Source organism: Corylus avellana, chromosome 8 (assembly GCF_965113065.1).
Source record: "Corylus avellana chromosome 8, dhCorAvel1.hap1.2, whole genome shotgun sequence".
NCBI lineage: Eukaryota > Viridiplantae > Streptophyta > Magnoliopsida > Fagales > Betulaceae > Corylus > Corylus avellana.
In genome coordinates this window covers 22,099,951-22,111,518 of record NC_142497.1, presented here as the reverse complement: position 1 = coordinate 22,111,518, position 11,568 = coordinate 22,099,951, and the positions used below count along the sequence as shown (strand labels likewise).

General features: G+C 35.9%; 2 protein-coding genes across 10 annotated transcripts; one reads left to right on the top strand and one right to left on the bottom strand.

Moving 5' to 3' along the window:
• Window positions 1-658: 658 nt before the first annotated feature.
• Window positions 659-6,109, bottom strand: LOC132164806 (E3 ubiquitin-protein ligase APD2). 9 transcript variants are annotated; one of them, XM_088518993.1, is made up of 12 exons: window positions 5,874-6,109; window positions 5,393-5,624; window positions 4,666-4,775; window positions 4,408-4,533; window positions 4,125-4,221; window positions 3,415-3,489; window positions 3,229-3,311; window positions 2,409-2,462; window positions 2,106-2,252; window positions 1,896-1,965; window positions 1,457-1,811; window positions 659-1,043 (listed from the first exon to the last, which is right to left on the bottom strand). In XM_088518993.1, the coding sequence occupies exons 1-12, from the start codon at window positions 6,042-6,044 to the stop codon at window positions 968-970; spliced, it is 1,596 nt and encodes a 531-aa protein (XP_088375119.1). In that variant the 5' UTR covers window positions 6,045-6,109; the 3' UTR covers window positions 659-967. The 9 variants fall into 9 exon arrangements, with proteins under 9 accessions (XP_088375119.1, XP_088375120.1, XP_088375122.1 ...); XM_088518994.1 differs by having other exon boundaries at window positions 4,666-4,772; XM_088518996.1 differs by having other exon boundaries at window positions 660-1,043; window positions 5,393-5,739; window positions 5,874-5,976.
• A 1,974-nt stretch (window positions 6,110-8,083) lies between these two features.
• On the top strand, window positions 8,084-11,231 carry ROC7 (rotamase CYP 7). The gene is made up of 7 exons (XM_059575373.2): window positions 8,084-8,197; window positions 8,387-8,465; window positions 9,325-9,372; window positions 9,485-9,508; window positions 9,980-10,162; window positions 10,259-10,334; window positions 10,956-11,231. Exons 1-7 carry the CDS (start codon window positions 8,132-8,134, stop codon window positions 11,092-11,094), a joined length of 615 nt encoding a protein of 204 aa, XP_059431356.1. The 5' UTR covers window positions 8,084-8,131; the 3' UTR covers window positions 11,095-11,231.
• The last annotated feature ends 337 nt before the right edge of the window (window positions 11,232-11,568 follow it).

Sequence of the window (11,568 nt, the reverse complement as noted above, 5' to 3'; positions counted from 1 at the left end):
TTCAAGTCCTTTGCCAAACACAACTTATGTTATCCGGATCGGGATGCCCAGCAACGGGAAAAAATTGCCAGCCAAAAATTTTACAAATCCTGGCCTTCAATGTCATCCAAGGATTCACAACAAGTCACGTGTTCCACTAATAATAAAATAATAAAATATTATTTAAATTTTTAAAAATATATATAAAACAAAATAATAAAAAATATATTGGGTTGCAGGCCACCCCATTTTTGCCATAGGAGGGGGCGGCCACTCCAGCTGAGCCATGAAGCCACCCCCAAGGGCCCTAGGGGATGGCCGACAGGTATAGTGCTACAAAATTTAGTATATATTCTATCACATAAGATTTTTTAGATCTAAAAGAACCCCCATGTTCCATTTTAATAAATGTTTGAGTGGAAAATTAAATATATTAAGAAACAATTATTTTGATTTATTTATTTATTTTTGCTTTTTTTTTTTTTTTTTTTTTTTTGTTAAGACTGAATGGATTCTAATTTTTTTTTAATATTAATTTAATCTTTAATCTTTATATATTACTCATTCATGCTGGGGCCCTTTCTGATAAAAAGTTTCTAGCTCCATCCATATGCTTTAACATAATCATTGTCACCACTCACCACAACACAGAGACAACAAGAAATTAGTAGTCATCAGCCAACTAAGAGAGAAGGGCACATCAAACTTTCCAGTCATATGAAATCATTAACTTCTGTTTATGAACACTTATCATATAATTCAAATCAAACCAATTCAAATGAAAAATGATATACAGACAAGCAAAACCTTTAGTCAACATCTCTTGAACCCTAACATATATATTTTTTTTATACAATCTAATTCAACATTTACTTTCTACAAGTGCATATAAACTGAATCCACACTGTGAGTGAAAAATATTCTACAGGGGACCAAAAAGAGTTGCACTACCAGAGAGCCTCTCCATAACATTACTCATGTACATAGCTCAAACCGTAAAAATCTTCCTCACTTTCTTCATCTTCCTTCGGCATATGGGACAATTACCGGCCTCTATTGCAATCCTGTAGAGTTTAAAGATTTGAACATCTAACTTTCTGCCGAATTTCGACGAGATACAAATGGTTGGAAACAAAATCATATGTGACATTCATGAACATTGAGCACATGTACAGCTTATATTTGAAAAATATCTACATATGTAGCAGTAATTTGTAAAGGACTATATGTATTGCTGTTGGAAACTGAGATATGAATTGTAAGCATTTGATGACCTAATGTGCTTTCCGCTTAATTAAGGCCTCATGGAACCTAATGAGCTTTAATCCCAACATATTGGGATTGGATCCATGAACCTTTTTCAACTACATGGGTTTGCCTACATGTATCAACCATCTATTGCTGCTCACATCAAAGTCTGAAGTCATAATTTATCCTATCTAGATTCCTTAAAATAGTAAGTGTAATTTATATTTACCTTGTTGCACAAGCAAAACAGGCAGCACAGTGTCCACATGGAAGAAAGAAGCAGTCTCTAGGGGCATCAAAGCAAATGACACAGAGACGCCGGGTATTGTTGATGTTTTCTTCCCCTTCTGTTATTTGCTGTCCTTCAGTACTACTTGCTGCAAGCTGCTCTTCCAGATCCTCGTCATCATGTGAGACAGAATCATAAGATGAATCCCAACTAGAAACATCATCATCTTTGTGCAAAAGCAATGGGGCTCGTTCAGTTCTCACTTCCCCTGCTTGAAATCCTGTTCTATCTTCAGCTGTAGTGTGGGACATGTTGAAGAATCTGAAGACAAGTAAGATGAGTACAGTCATTACACCTGCATGCAAAAAAGTGGTGAATATGAATATGGACATTTCCTTATTTCTGCCATGAGAAGGATATAAATGCAAGTCAAAAGAACCTGATCCAACAAAATATGTGATCCATCGAGGTCCATAAGACAGTCTGACGTACCAGTCATCATTAGTACCCTGAGAGAACCAAAACATGTCCATATTCTCATAAAAATTAGAAAGTTTTTATAATCGGGATCCAAAGAACGAATAAACTTCTCACAAAGGAATTGAAGTTGCATGGTACTCATAAAAGTCAGAAAGTGGGAGTCTTTTACCTCTTTAGGATGTGGAGAAGTTAAGACAGCAACATTTGTTCCTAGAAGAAAAAGCTTCAAACTGCATAAATGGTTACCCAGGGAGCATTTGTAATATGCCTGAGTTGTGTTATAAAGGAAAGCATTTATGGTCACCGTCAACTCTACCTGTATGATGCCACATTATAGCAGATAAAATATCTTATGATCTGATGGTGTTTGTGCGTACATGTAAAATATTAGACCATAACCATAACCATCAGTAAGCTTAACAAACCAGAAAGAATCCATCCATTTTCTGTTTTAAACTTAAAAAAGCATTACTAGCAGCAGGTGTTGAGTCTCTTCGGTGCAGTTTGCAGCACTCCAACAACATACCTGTATGAATATTTTAAATAAAGATACAAATAGTGCGTGGGCAATATAGTTTTCATTAGGGAGTATATGCAATGATCAATTTCACTAGGGAGTTTCAGTTATATGGCTCTGGCCAATTCTGTATCCTACCTCTCATTGTGCAATATAAAGTAGACTTTTTTGGATGGATTACTGGCACAACCCAATTCATTAGAGAGGCTCTTACCATCAACCAAATAAATTGTCACATTCAACATATTAACACAGTGGCTACAATTCCTAATATCAAACCTGAGGCCCCCAAGAAAGTGCACCAGATGCAACTGAGTCACAAGGCTTCTGGTAAACTTGTAATATCACAAAGGGTTTTAATCTTTCACACAGTAATCATTTGGAACAGGCGGAAATCACCAAATCAGCTGAGGGAACCCCATGGAATAATATTTACAGAAGCAGCAGTCATGCCTTTTCCAATGATTACTGCAAGGAGGACATTTCATTTTTCCCTTCCCCAAAAAGAGGAGGGGGGGGGGGGGGGGGGGGGTTGTGTGGGGGTCGGTCAAATGAAGTTCCTCAGAATCTGTCAGTACACTACATTAAAACTTGTCACATATCTCGTTAAACTAACACTACTAAGCATGTGCCCTGGCCTATAATACAATCCTAAAAAAAAATTCATAGGCGCAGCCGCGCAGATCTTGTCATTTTGTATATCATAACAAGAAGCCCAAAAAAGTAGTGAAATGATTTTGTAGTGATATCGTGCAGTAAACATTTGAATAATTACCTCGACCTCTTCAGAGTTCAAGTTCCCCACTGCAATATAGTAATTGGAGGACTTTGGAATTTGCTGTTGGATCTTACCACTTCCTGCCATGCAGAGGGGTTTTAAACATCTTAACTTATGCCCGCGGGGGGGGGGGGGGAGGGTGTGGGTGGCGCGGGGGGTGGGTGGTATATTAATGAAATTTACCATATATAATATTCCAAGACAAAGTTGTATTAGGATATGATGGGTCCTCTATCCACTCATCGAGGCTTTCTCTACCTGCATATTTAGACAAAATTAAGATAGGATATATAAATTAAAGAACATGGTTAGTACCAATGTTTCTGTTAAACTTTGCATTCCAACTACTAGTTAAGCATAAAGCCAAAACCTGATTGATCATCCTATAGTAGGACACAGGTCCAGCTTATTGTGTACTTATCAATGTAAACTTACTTTATGTACCACCAGTGAACTAGTTGGATCCCATTCCCTAGGACATATTTCCAGCTTATTATGTACTTATCAATATAATGTTACTTGATGTTCCACTTGCGGACTAGTTGGATCCCATCGCCTAAGACATACTTTCAGCTTACTGTGTAATTATCAATGTAGAGTAACATGATGTTCCACTTATGAACTAGTAAGATTCTTATGTGCAGTTGCTATACATCTTATAACTGTAGTAGATGCAATGATAGGTCTAAATTGAATGGCAACCTTAAAACTGAAAAATTCGAAGCTATTCCAGAAATACTTTTCCAATTCTTCTAGCAATTTAATTTTGGTTCCATTAAAAGAGTCTACCGAGATTAAAACTGGCATGTAATTATAAGTATTTCATTCTAAACAAAAAAGAACAAACAATACTATTGAATTTAAGGATCAAGAAGCTGGAATTTGGAAAATACCTTGTGCAATCACAAGGGATAAAGGCGAGGAACCTGGAGATTTTACATTGTATAAGATATCCATTCTTGATCCTTTGTTTAGGAAGTATATCAACTCCTACAACATGAGAAGAACTCCAAATTTACTCCATCAATCCAAACATCTAGTATGCTCTCAGTGTGCAGCTCATGCACATCTATTACTTAGAAGTACAAAAGAGGAATGTGGCAAACAATTGAAATTTCAATAAAACAATGCAAAAAAAGGATTAAGAAAGAGAAAGTATAGGTAGTGGGAATGTGCCTTGCGGAAAATGGCCGGTACAATTGCATTAAGTGTTTCAGTCCAGGTGATCTCAACATCCAGGGGAGGAGGTTCATAAAACCCATATAGAATTGGCCCACGTTTTGGTTCAACCATTTCCTCAGCCTGTTTGCAAACAAAATGAGATCAGTGCAGACCAACTATGGCAGCAGAAGGAAGAAAAACACCAAATGAGAATAGTATGATGAACAGATTATCTTAAGTATCATAAAAATAAAAAATAAAAAATCTAATTACCTGAATAGACTGCACAAAGAAAGGGTTAGTTTGTATTAGGCGTGAGCAATTCGGTCCCAAGTGTGTATTCACAGATCCATAAAAACCGAAAATCAGAGTCATGGATGCTGCTGGTGAGGAATACAAAAACCAAAACTGAACCAAATCAGCAAGATTCTTAAGTCATGAGAAATCAATTAATCATAAGATATCAGATAAAAAATTAGAAAGGTGAAGGCTCTGCTTTGTTTCTTTGAAAAATGTTGAGATAACCATTAACACATTTGAAATCTTAGGTATCAGACCACTTTTTCTTATACAAGCAAAATTGCAACATCTGCTCTGGTATACAACTACATTCAATCAAAATATTTATGTTTTTCCAGGCCAGAAAAGAAAAGTCAAAGATTTCCTTTTTCTATTTTCCCTCAAAATTTCATTTCATATAGCTTTTGCTCAATTTTCCTTGCATGCAACTTAAGGGTCCATTTAGTTCTTGGAAACAGCGTGGGAGAGTGAAGAAAAACGATGAATAATCATCTATAACCATTTAAGCATTCACATTTCGTTTAGCTAGAAAGGAATCAATATTGATAACCATTTTCCTTTCATTTCCCCTTTCGTTCCCAGATGTAGACAGGCGTAAACAAACACAAAAATGCAAACAAATAATAACATTATTAGAGAGAGAGAGAGAGAGAGAGAGAGAGAGAGAGAGAGCAAAAATGTAAATCAGGATGAAACTGACCGAAGAACCAAAAGGTGACGAGCACAACAAGGCAAGACCACATATCATCCCTCATCTCAGTAGACGCAGCGTCAGGCATCGATATGTTCATCCGATAGGATACAATAGAAGGCCGATGATGTTGTTGGAGTCGGTTGAGAAGGATGTGATGATGGTGGTGATGGTGGTGGGGGTGATGGTTGTCTCCATTTTCTTGTCTTTCATTTTCTTCCACTTCTTCTTCTTCTTGAACCTGAGAAGTAGAGGGTGAAGAAGAAGATGGACCATCGGTGGAGGTTGTAGCAGAAAAAGAAGAAGAAGAAGAAGAAAGCCCAGGTTCATGTTGGCTAAGTTGTGGTTCTTCCATTCTGAAAGGAATCAGATTTGGCAAATGGGTTTTCTATGAAACTCTGTATGGAAAACCATAGAAAACCAGAACTAATATAGATACACGAATTTAGCTTAAACTCATAAGAAATGAGAAAATCAATAACCCAATTACCTCTTTTTCCCACTTTGTTACCATCGAAATTTTGGCATGAATGAGCCATTGGAAATGCAAGGGCGGTGGTGGAGTGGCGCTGCGACACCCACCAAGCAGTCTTCTCTCATATTCTCTATTTTCTATTCCTAGGAATGTTAGTTGAGTGACAGTTAGTTGGTTGTGTCCCATCCTTTCTGCTTCAGAGTTTAAGTTGGAACCAATCAGAGGAATCCTAGGAAATTACTCCTCCAGACAACATTGGATCTACTTTTTGGCACAACAAAAAAGGTAAGAGTTCGAATGAAATCGTGGACGTTGATTTGTTAATACCTCTAATTTTGGATAATGGGTAGGTCAGAAAAGAAAGCCCATCATTAGGGTGCCAACTAACACGAACAGCAAGCCATTGTCAATAGTGTTTTGACCATGAAAGCAAAGTCACGAGAGCATTAAAAAAGCTCAATTATCTTACATTACATACATACCTTGCTTGGACTTGAAATAAAAATTGATCTGAAAATGAGTGTTCTTCAAAGATGCATGTCAACTTACCTAAATTAATGAAAAAAGACAACAAAGTGGACTTGTTAACTTATCTGTCACAGTAAAATATACAAACACATGATGTGCATCAATCTAGAATCCAATCAATAGAGCCTAGCAAATCAAGGGATAACATATATTGATACATTAAATATAACTTCCAAAAGCTGTAATATTTATTATTATCAAGTTATACATGTAGTGATAGGTTTTGAATCTACCACAGTATCTTCCACTTTATTCGTAACGCCATTTATAATGTCACATTCGACAAAGCATGGAATGATGTATTTGACAAGAATAACGCTACCTACCATATTTTTTATTTCACAATATGATGAAGTGGCAACCTTAATAAATTATTGTTTTTAGAAATTTGCTATTTGTTCTTCTCATGCCCCATATTTCATACAACTTTCTTAAAAATCATGCATAAAATTTGTAGGGTTCATGTGAATGAATGAATGAGGGAATGCCGAACTATATGACATTACTCATTTGACGGATGTTGAAGAGGATGTGAAACTATAGTGTCAAAAAAAAGCACAAGACGAAGTCCAAATCCAAACAACACATATCGTGATTCATTTTTATGGTATTTGTAATAGCATACAATATATGTTATCATATGTTAAATATGTTACCATGTCATTATATAACAAAATAAAGAGTAATATTACTCTTTACACTCATTTATTACACTAGCTACCATGACATGTTAAATAGCTTCTCACCGCTTAAATTAAAAATTAAAAAAAAAAAAAATGGAGAAATGATAGAATTCATTATATTTTTAACAAGAAATGTATGGGTAAATATTTTCTTCATATTTGGTCTATCTCATCTTACAAATCAACCATTATATTTGTGAAATTATATGAACCACACATAAGTCAATGGTGAACCCCATAAATTTAATAGTTGATCTATTGAATTTGTAAAAAAATATGAACTATATATGAAAAATTTATTGACCCGTAGCATTTCTCATTTTTAACTATCTCCATAGTGAATGGATAAATCCACCATTGAATTTGTGTGGGATTCACATGAGTTTATAAATATAATGATTGATATATTGATTTGTAGGATGGGATGAGGAGTTGTTGAAAACAATATTAACGGGAATCATTTCTAAAAAAAAAAGCAACAAAAAAAAAAGTTACTTATAATATGTTAAGTTAGCCGGTAGGATATAAATGCAATAAAAAAAAGTTACTTATAATACGTTAGTTATGCTCCGTTAAGTAATTCTAGAAATCCCTCTTGTGTCATTCAAAAAATGATGTGGTTTTTAAAATTATCATTTGATCAAAATTCAATAATGATCAATCACAAGCCCAATGGTGATTTTAGAAGCCACATCATTCTTGGAGCGACATAAGAGTGACATAAGAAGGACTCGTAGCTTTACTCGTGTTCCGTTTGATTATTCCAACTTCAAAGGACCTGACTTCACAAGCAAGTACTGATTGGGAGCCCAAAATTGGCCCATTATCCAATTAGCAGGCCCAACTTCCTTTGAGTCCAAACCACCAACCAAAAACGAAAAAGGCCGAAACAAGCTACGTGTCAAATGGCACCAACCAATGGGATCGAGCTAAAAAGCACAACTAGCTACGTGTCAAACGCGGATTAGATCGGCATACATGTCTTTTAGCCTCTATATATTATAGAGGATACACTGGCCGGCGCAACCGAGGAGTGAGATTTTGCAGCAGGGATTTTTAGAGATGGCAAGAACGTCGACGTTTCTTCTCTGTACTCTCGTCCTCTTCGGAACCCTAGCTCTCATTCAGGTAAAAAAAAAAATTCTCTCATTTCTCTTAGCGTCGATTCTGATCCGATAAGATTAATCTTAAAGCGTAAAAGAATTCCCAAAATTCTTGAACAGGCATAGGCTCCGATGAAGATCGATCTAATAAAAACATATTAAAAGTTACTTGTCTCGTTCTATGTATGGAATTCATAAGTGATTGATGTTTCAGGCTAAGAAGTCGAATGAAGATTTGAAGGAAGTGACTCATAAAGTTTTCTTTGATGTTGAGATTGCTGGAAAGCCAGCTGGTATGCTCTAACTACCATATAACAATTCTCATTCAATAATTTCATTTTGTTTTTGTAATTTTTCCGAATTAATGTATGGCCGTTTAATTACAATCTATAATGTTGTTAAGTATGTAGAGTGAGATTTAGGGATCGGATGATTCATCATATAGTAGAGTTCTTCAAATTCTAGTCATTATTTTTAATTAAATAGTTTTGATTTTTTATCTTAGCATTCGACTTAGTTAATACAATGAATTAAGGAAAAATCCTCTAGAGGTGGCAAAATCTGAACCATTTATAAAATTGTTTTTTCTTATGAAAAAAACATACATTATTCTTTTTATAAACTAATCGAAATATCAAAAAAAAAAAAAAAAAGCGGAAAAGCTTAACTCGTACATAAGAAGTATATTAGAGAATATCTAGCTTGGAGAAAAAAGAACAAGAAAATCCTGAAAACTAAGCAAATTAGAAAAGACAAACGCAACTGTCTAAAGGTAAAGAGAGCATACTCCACTACCCGTCTTCTCGCGGTTACTATAACTTCTATCATTTCTTTCCCTCCAAAGATATCACGAAAGCTCCCCAAAAAATACATTATTACTTTTGAGAGTATAGTAGTATTTTGCTGAAAGCTTGAAGCCATGTTGCCAAAAATACATTATTACTTTGAGAGTGTAGCAGTATTTTGCTGAAAGCTTGAAGCCATGTTGGAATTCTCTGTTTTACTTGGATACACCTTAGAGTGATGAGTGTCAAAGGTTTTTCACCCAACACCATGATATTAAGCGTTTATTGAAAAATATCGAAGTGATGATGTCAAGGATATAATATTGGTATTGACACTCTTTTATCTTTGTGATGTGTGATCTTTCAGGTCGAGTTGTGATGGGTCTGTTTGGGAAGGCGGTTCCTAAAACCGCAGGTATGGTTGTGTACATCTAATTGGAAGACACTGGATTAGATATAGTACATCCTTTCAAACTTTATACATAATACAACTATTTACTTACACCTTCACTTTTATTTATTTGCAGAAAACTTCCGAGCACTCTGCACAGGTGAGCCAGTGACCTCAGCCTCTTTGCTGTTATTATTATTATTATTGTTTTCCTCTTCTTTTTTTTTTTGGAAGTTTATCTGCAGATCAAATTTCCATCTCCTACACATTTTGTTTCAGCTGGAAATATGTTATGTGGTATTTTATGTTTTGGGGTTCAACAATGAGATTTAGCTCAAATGGTATTTCCTCCCTTTGTAGCAAGGTGGAGGGTGAGGTTGTGTGCCACCGAGTGCATGTGTAATGTACCAATAAAGAAAGAAGAAGACATTTTGGGGTTCATCATGGCCATTATGTTAAAACTAGGCATAACTCCATCTTTAAAGTCAATTACAACCGAGTGTGACCAGTTGAAGAGTGTAAAGTATTTGTGAGATACTACTAAAGGATTGAACCATATACTGATCTTGGCCTGATCACAGCAAATCTTCTTAGAAGTTAGTTTATACCACCTATTTTTTAATCATTTCAGGGGAGAAAGGTGTTGGAAAGAGTGGAAAACCTCTCCACTACAAGGGTAGTACATTCCACAGGATTATTCCCAGCTTCATGATCCAGGGAGGTGATTTTACACTGGGTGACGGAAGAGGTGGAGAATCAATCTACGGAGAGAAGTTTGCTGATGAAAACTTCAAACTGAAGCATACTGGACCAGGTAGGACTAGCCTCCTTCCTTCCAGCCCACTCCCTGATTCGAGTAATCCTGGAACTAACATTCCTCTGTTTTTTTTTTTTTTTTAACTGTGTACAGGGTTTCTGTCAATGGCAAATGCTGGCCCTGACACAAATGGTTCACAATTCTTCATTACAACTGTGACAACTAGCTGGTAATTAGATTTCCACCCAGATTTGATCGGAGAAAGAAAATATATAATCTAATATGTCTTTTGTTCATATATTCTGACAGATTTTTGTCTAAAATTTTTCTTGAATATATTTGTTTGCTATTTTCTGTGGGGAGTATTAGGCTTTTTGGATTCATACTAGTATAGTGGACATGGATCAAATCAGCAGCATGATCAACTTGCACTTCTAGCACCCAAGAGAAACCTTGTCCTTACCCTCACAACTTCCCACCTCCCCTCTCATTTTGTGTGTGTGTGAGAGAGAGAGAGCTGAGAGCTGACATATGTTTCTAAATATCCCAACTTTTTTTTTTTTTAATGATTTGGAACCTCAACAATGCAAGGCCCTTCGGACCTACCCTGGGGAGTAAATCCCGGATACACAACTCCACCTGTCAAAACCGTGTATTAGGTAATTCAGGAGAATTCCTAGCGCAGAATCGAAACTAGGATGTTCGAGTCTACAGCTCATCTTAAGTCCACCCTTTAACCGCTAGGCTTCACTTGACGGGTTAAATATCCGAACATTGATATGTGTAGACATGGATTAATCAATGCCATTATGATTTTTTGTTTGGTACTAATCTTGCGATCAATTTACAGGTTGGATGGTAGACATGTTGTATTTGGAAAAGTGCTATCAGGAATGGACGTAGTTTACAAGATGGAAGCCGAAGGAAAGCAAAGTGGCACACCCAAGAGCAAAGTCGTTATTGCAGACAGTGGTGAACTTCCACTATGATTGTCTTTAATTTTCTTCGGACATATCTAGTGATGTCATAGTTAATTTGCTCTTTCAGTTTCCTGTATGAGACCATTTCATATAAAACCGATGATTTACCAGTAGGTATTTCATCTTAAAGTGGCTGTGTTTCTTTTCTTGACTGTTTTTTCCTCTCGTATCTAGTAGTAATAGCTGCTCTAGCTTGTCTTTCCATTTCCTTGTTAAGAAAAAAACAGGTTTTTGCACCATTTTTTTTCATAGATCCTGTATCCTACCTCAGCCAAATTCAGTTCCAACAAGTATTAAGGCCTAAATCATGGGTCACTTTCCTGAGGTTGTTTAAAGAAATAGACCACTCAACCTAAGCGCTTACCGCAATAATTGCTTTAGATAAATGTATTGGGTGCTCAGAAAGTGGTATCTCAAACTCTTCTGTCGTTTTAATGGCCAGTTTGTAGAAATTTATCTTAATAATTGCTTGATATCTCTAGG

Excerpts from the sequence above, each read along its gene's own strand:
- LOC132164806 (XM_088518993.1), bottom strand. The coding sequence starts at position 6,044 with ATGGGACACAACCAACTAACTGTCACTCAACTAACATTCCTAGGAATA. Across the intron at positions 3,490-4,124 it reads ATCCCTTGTGATTGCACAAG|GTAGAGAAAGCCTCGATGAG; the intron begins GTATTTTCCAAA and ends CTAAATATGCAG. Across the intron at positions 2,463-3,228 it reads TGAACTCTGAAGAGGTCGAG|GTATGTTGTTGGAGTGCTGC; the intron begins GTAATTATTCAA and ends ATATTCATACAG.
- ROC7 (XM_059575373.2), top strand. The coding sequence starts at position 8,132 with ATGGCAAGAACGTCGACGTTTCTTCTCTGTACTCTCGTCCTCTTCGGA. Across the intron at positions 8,466-9,324 it reads GATTGCTGGAAAGCCAGCTG|GTCGAGTTGTGATGGGTCTG; the intron begins GTATGCTCTAAC and ends GTGATCTTTCAG. Across the intron at positions 10,335-10,955 it reads ACAACTGTGACAACTAGCTG|GTTGGATGGTAGACATGTTG; the intron begins GTAATTAGATTT and ends ATCAATTTACAG.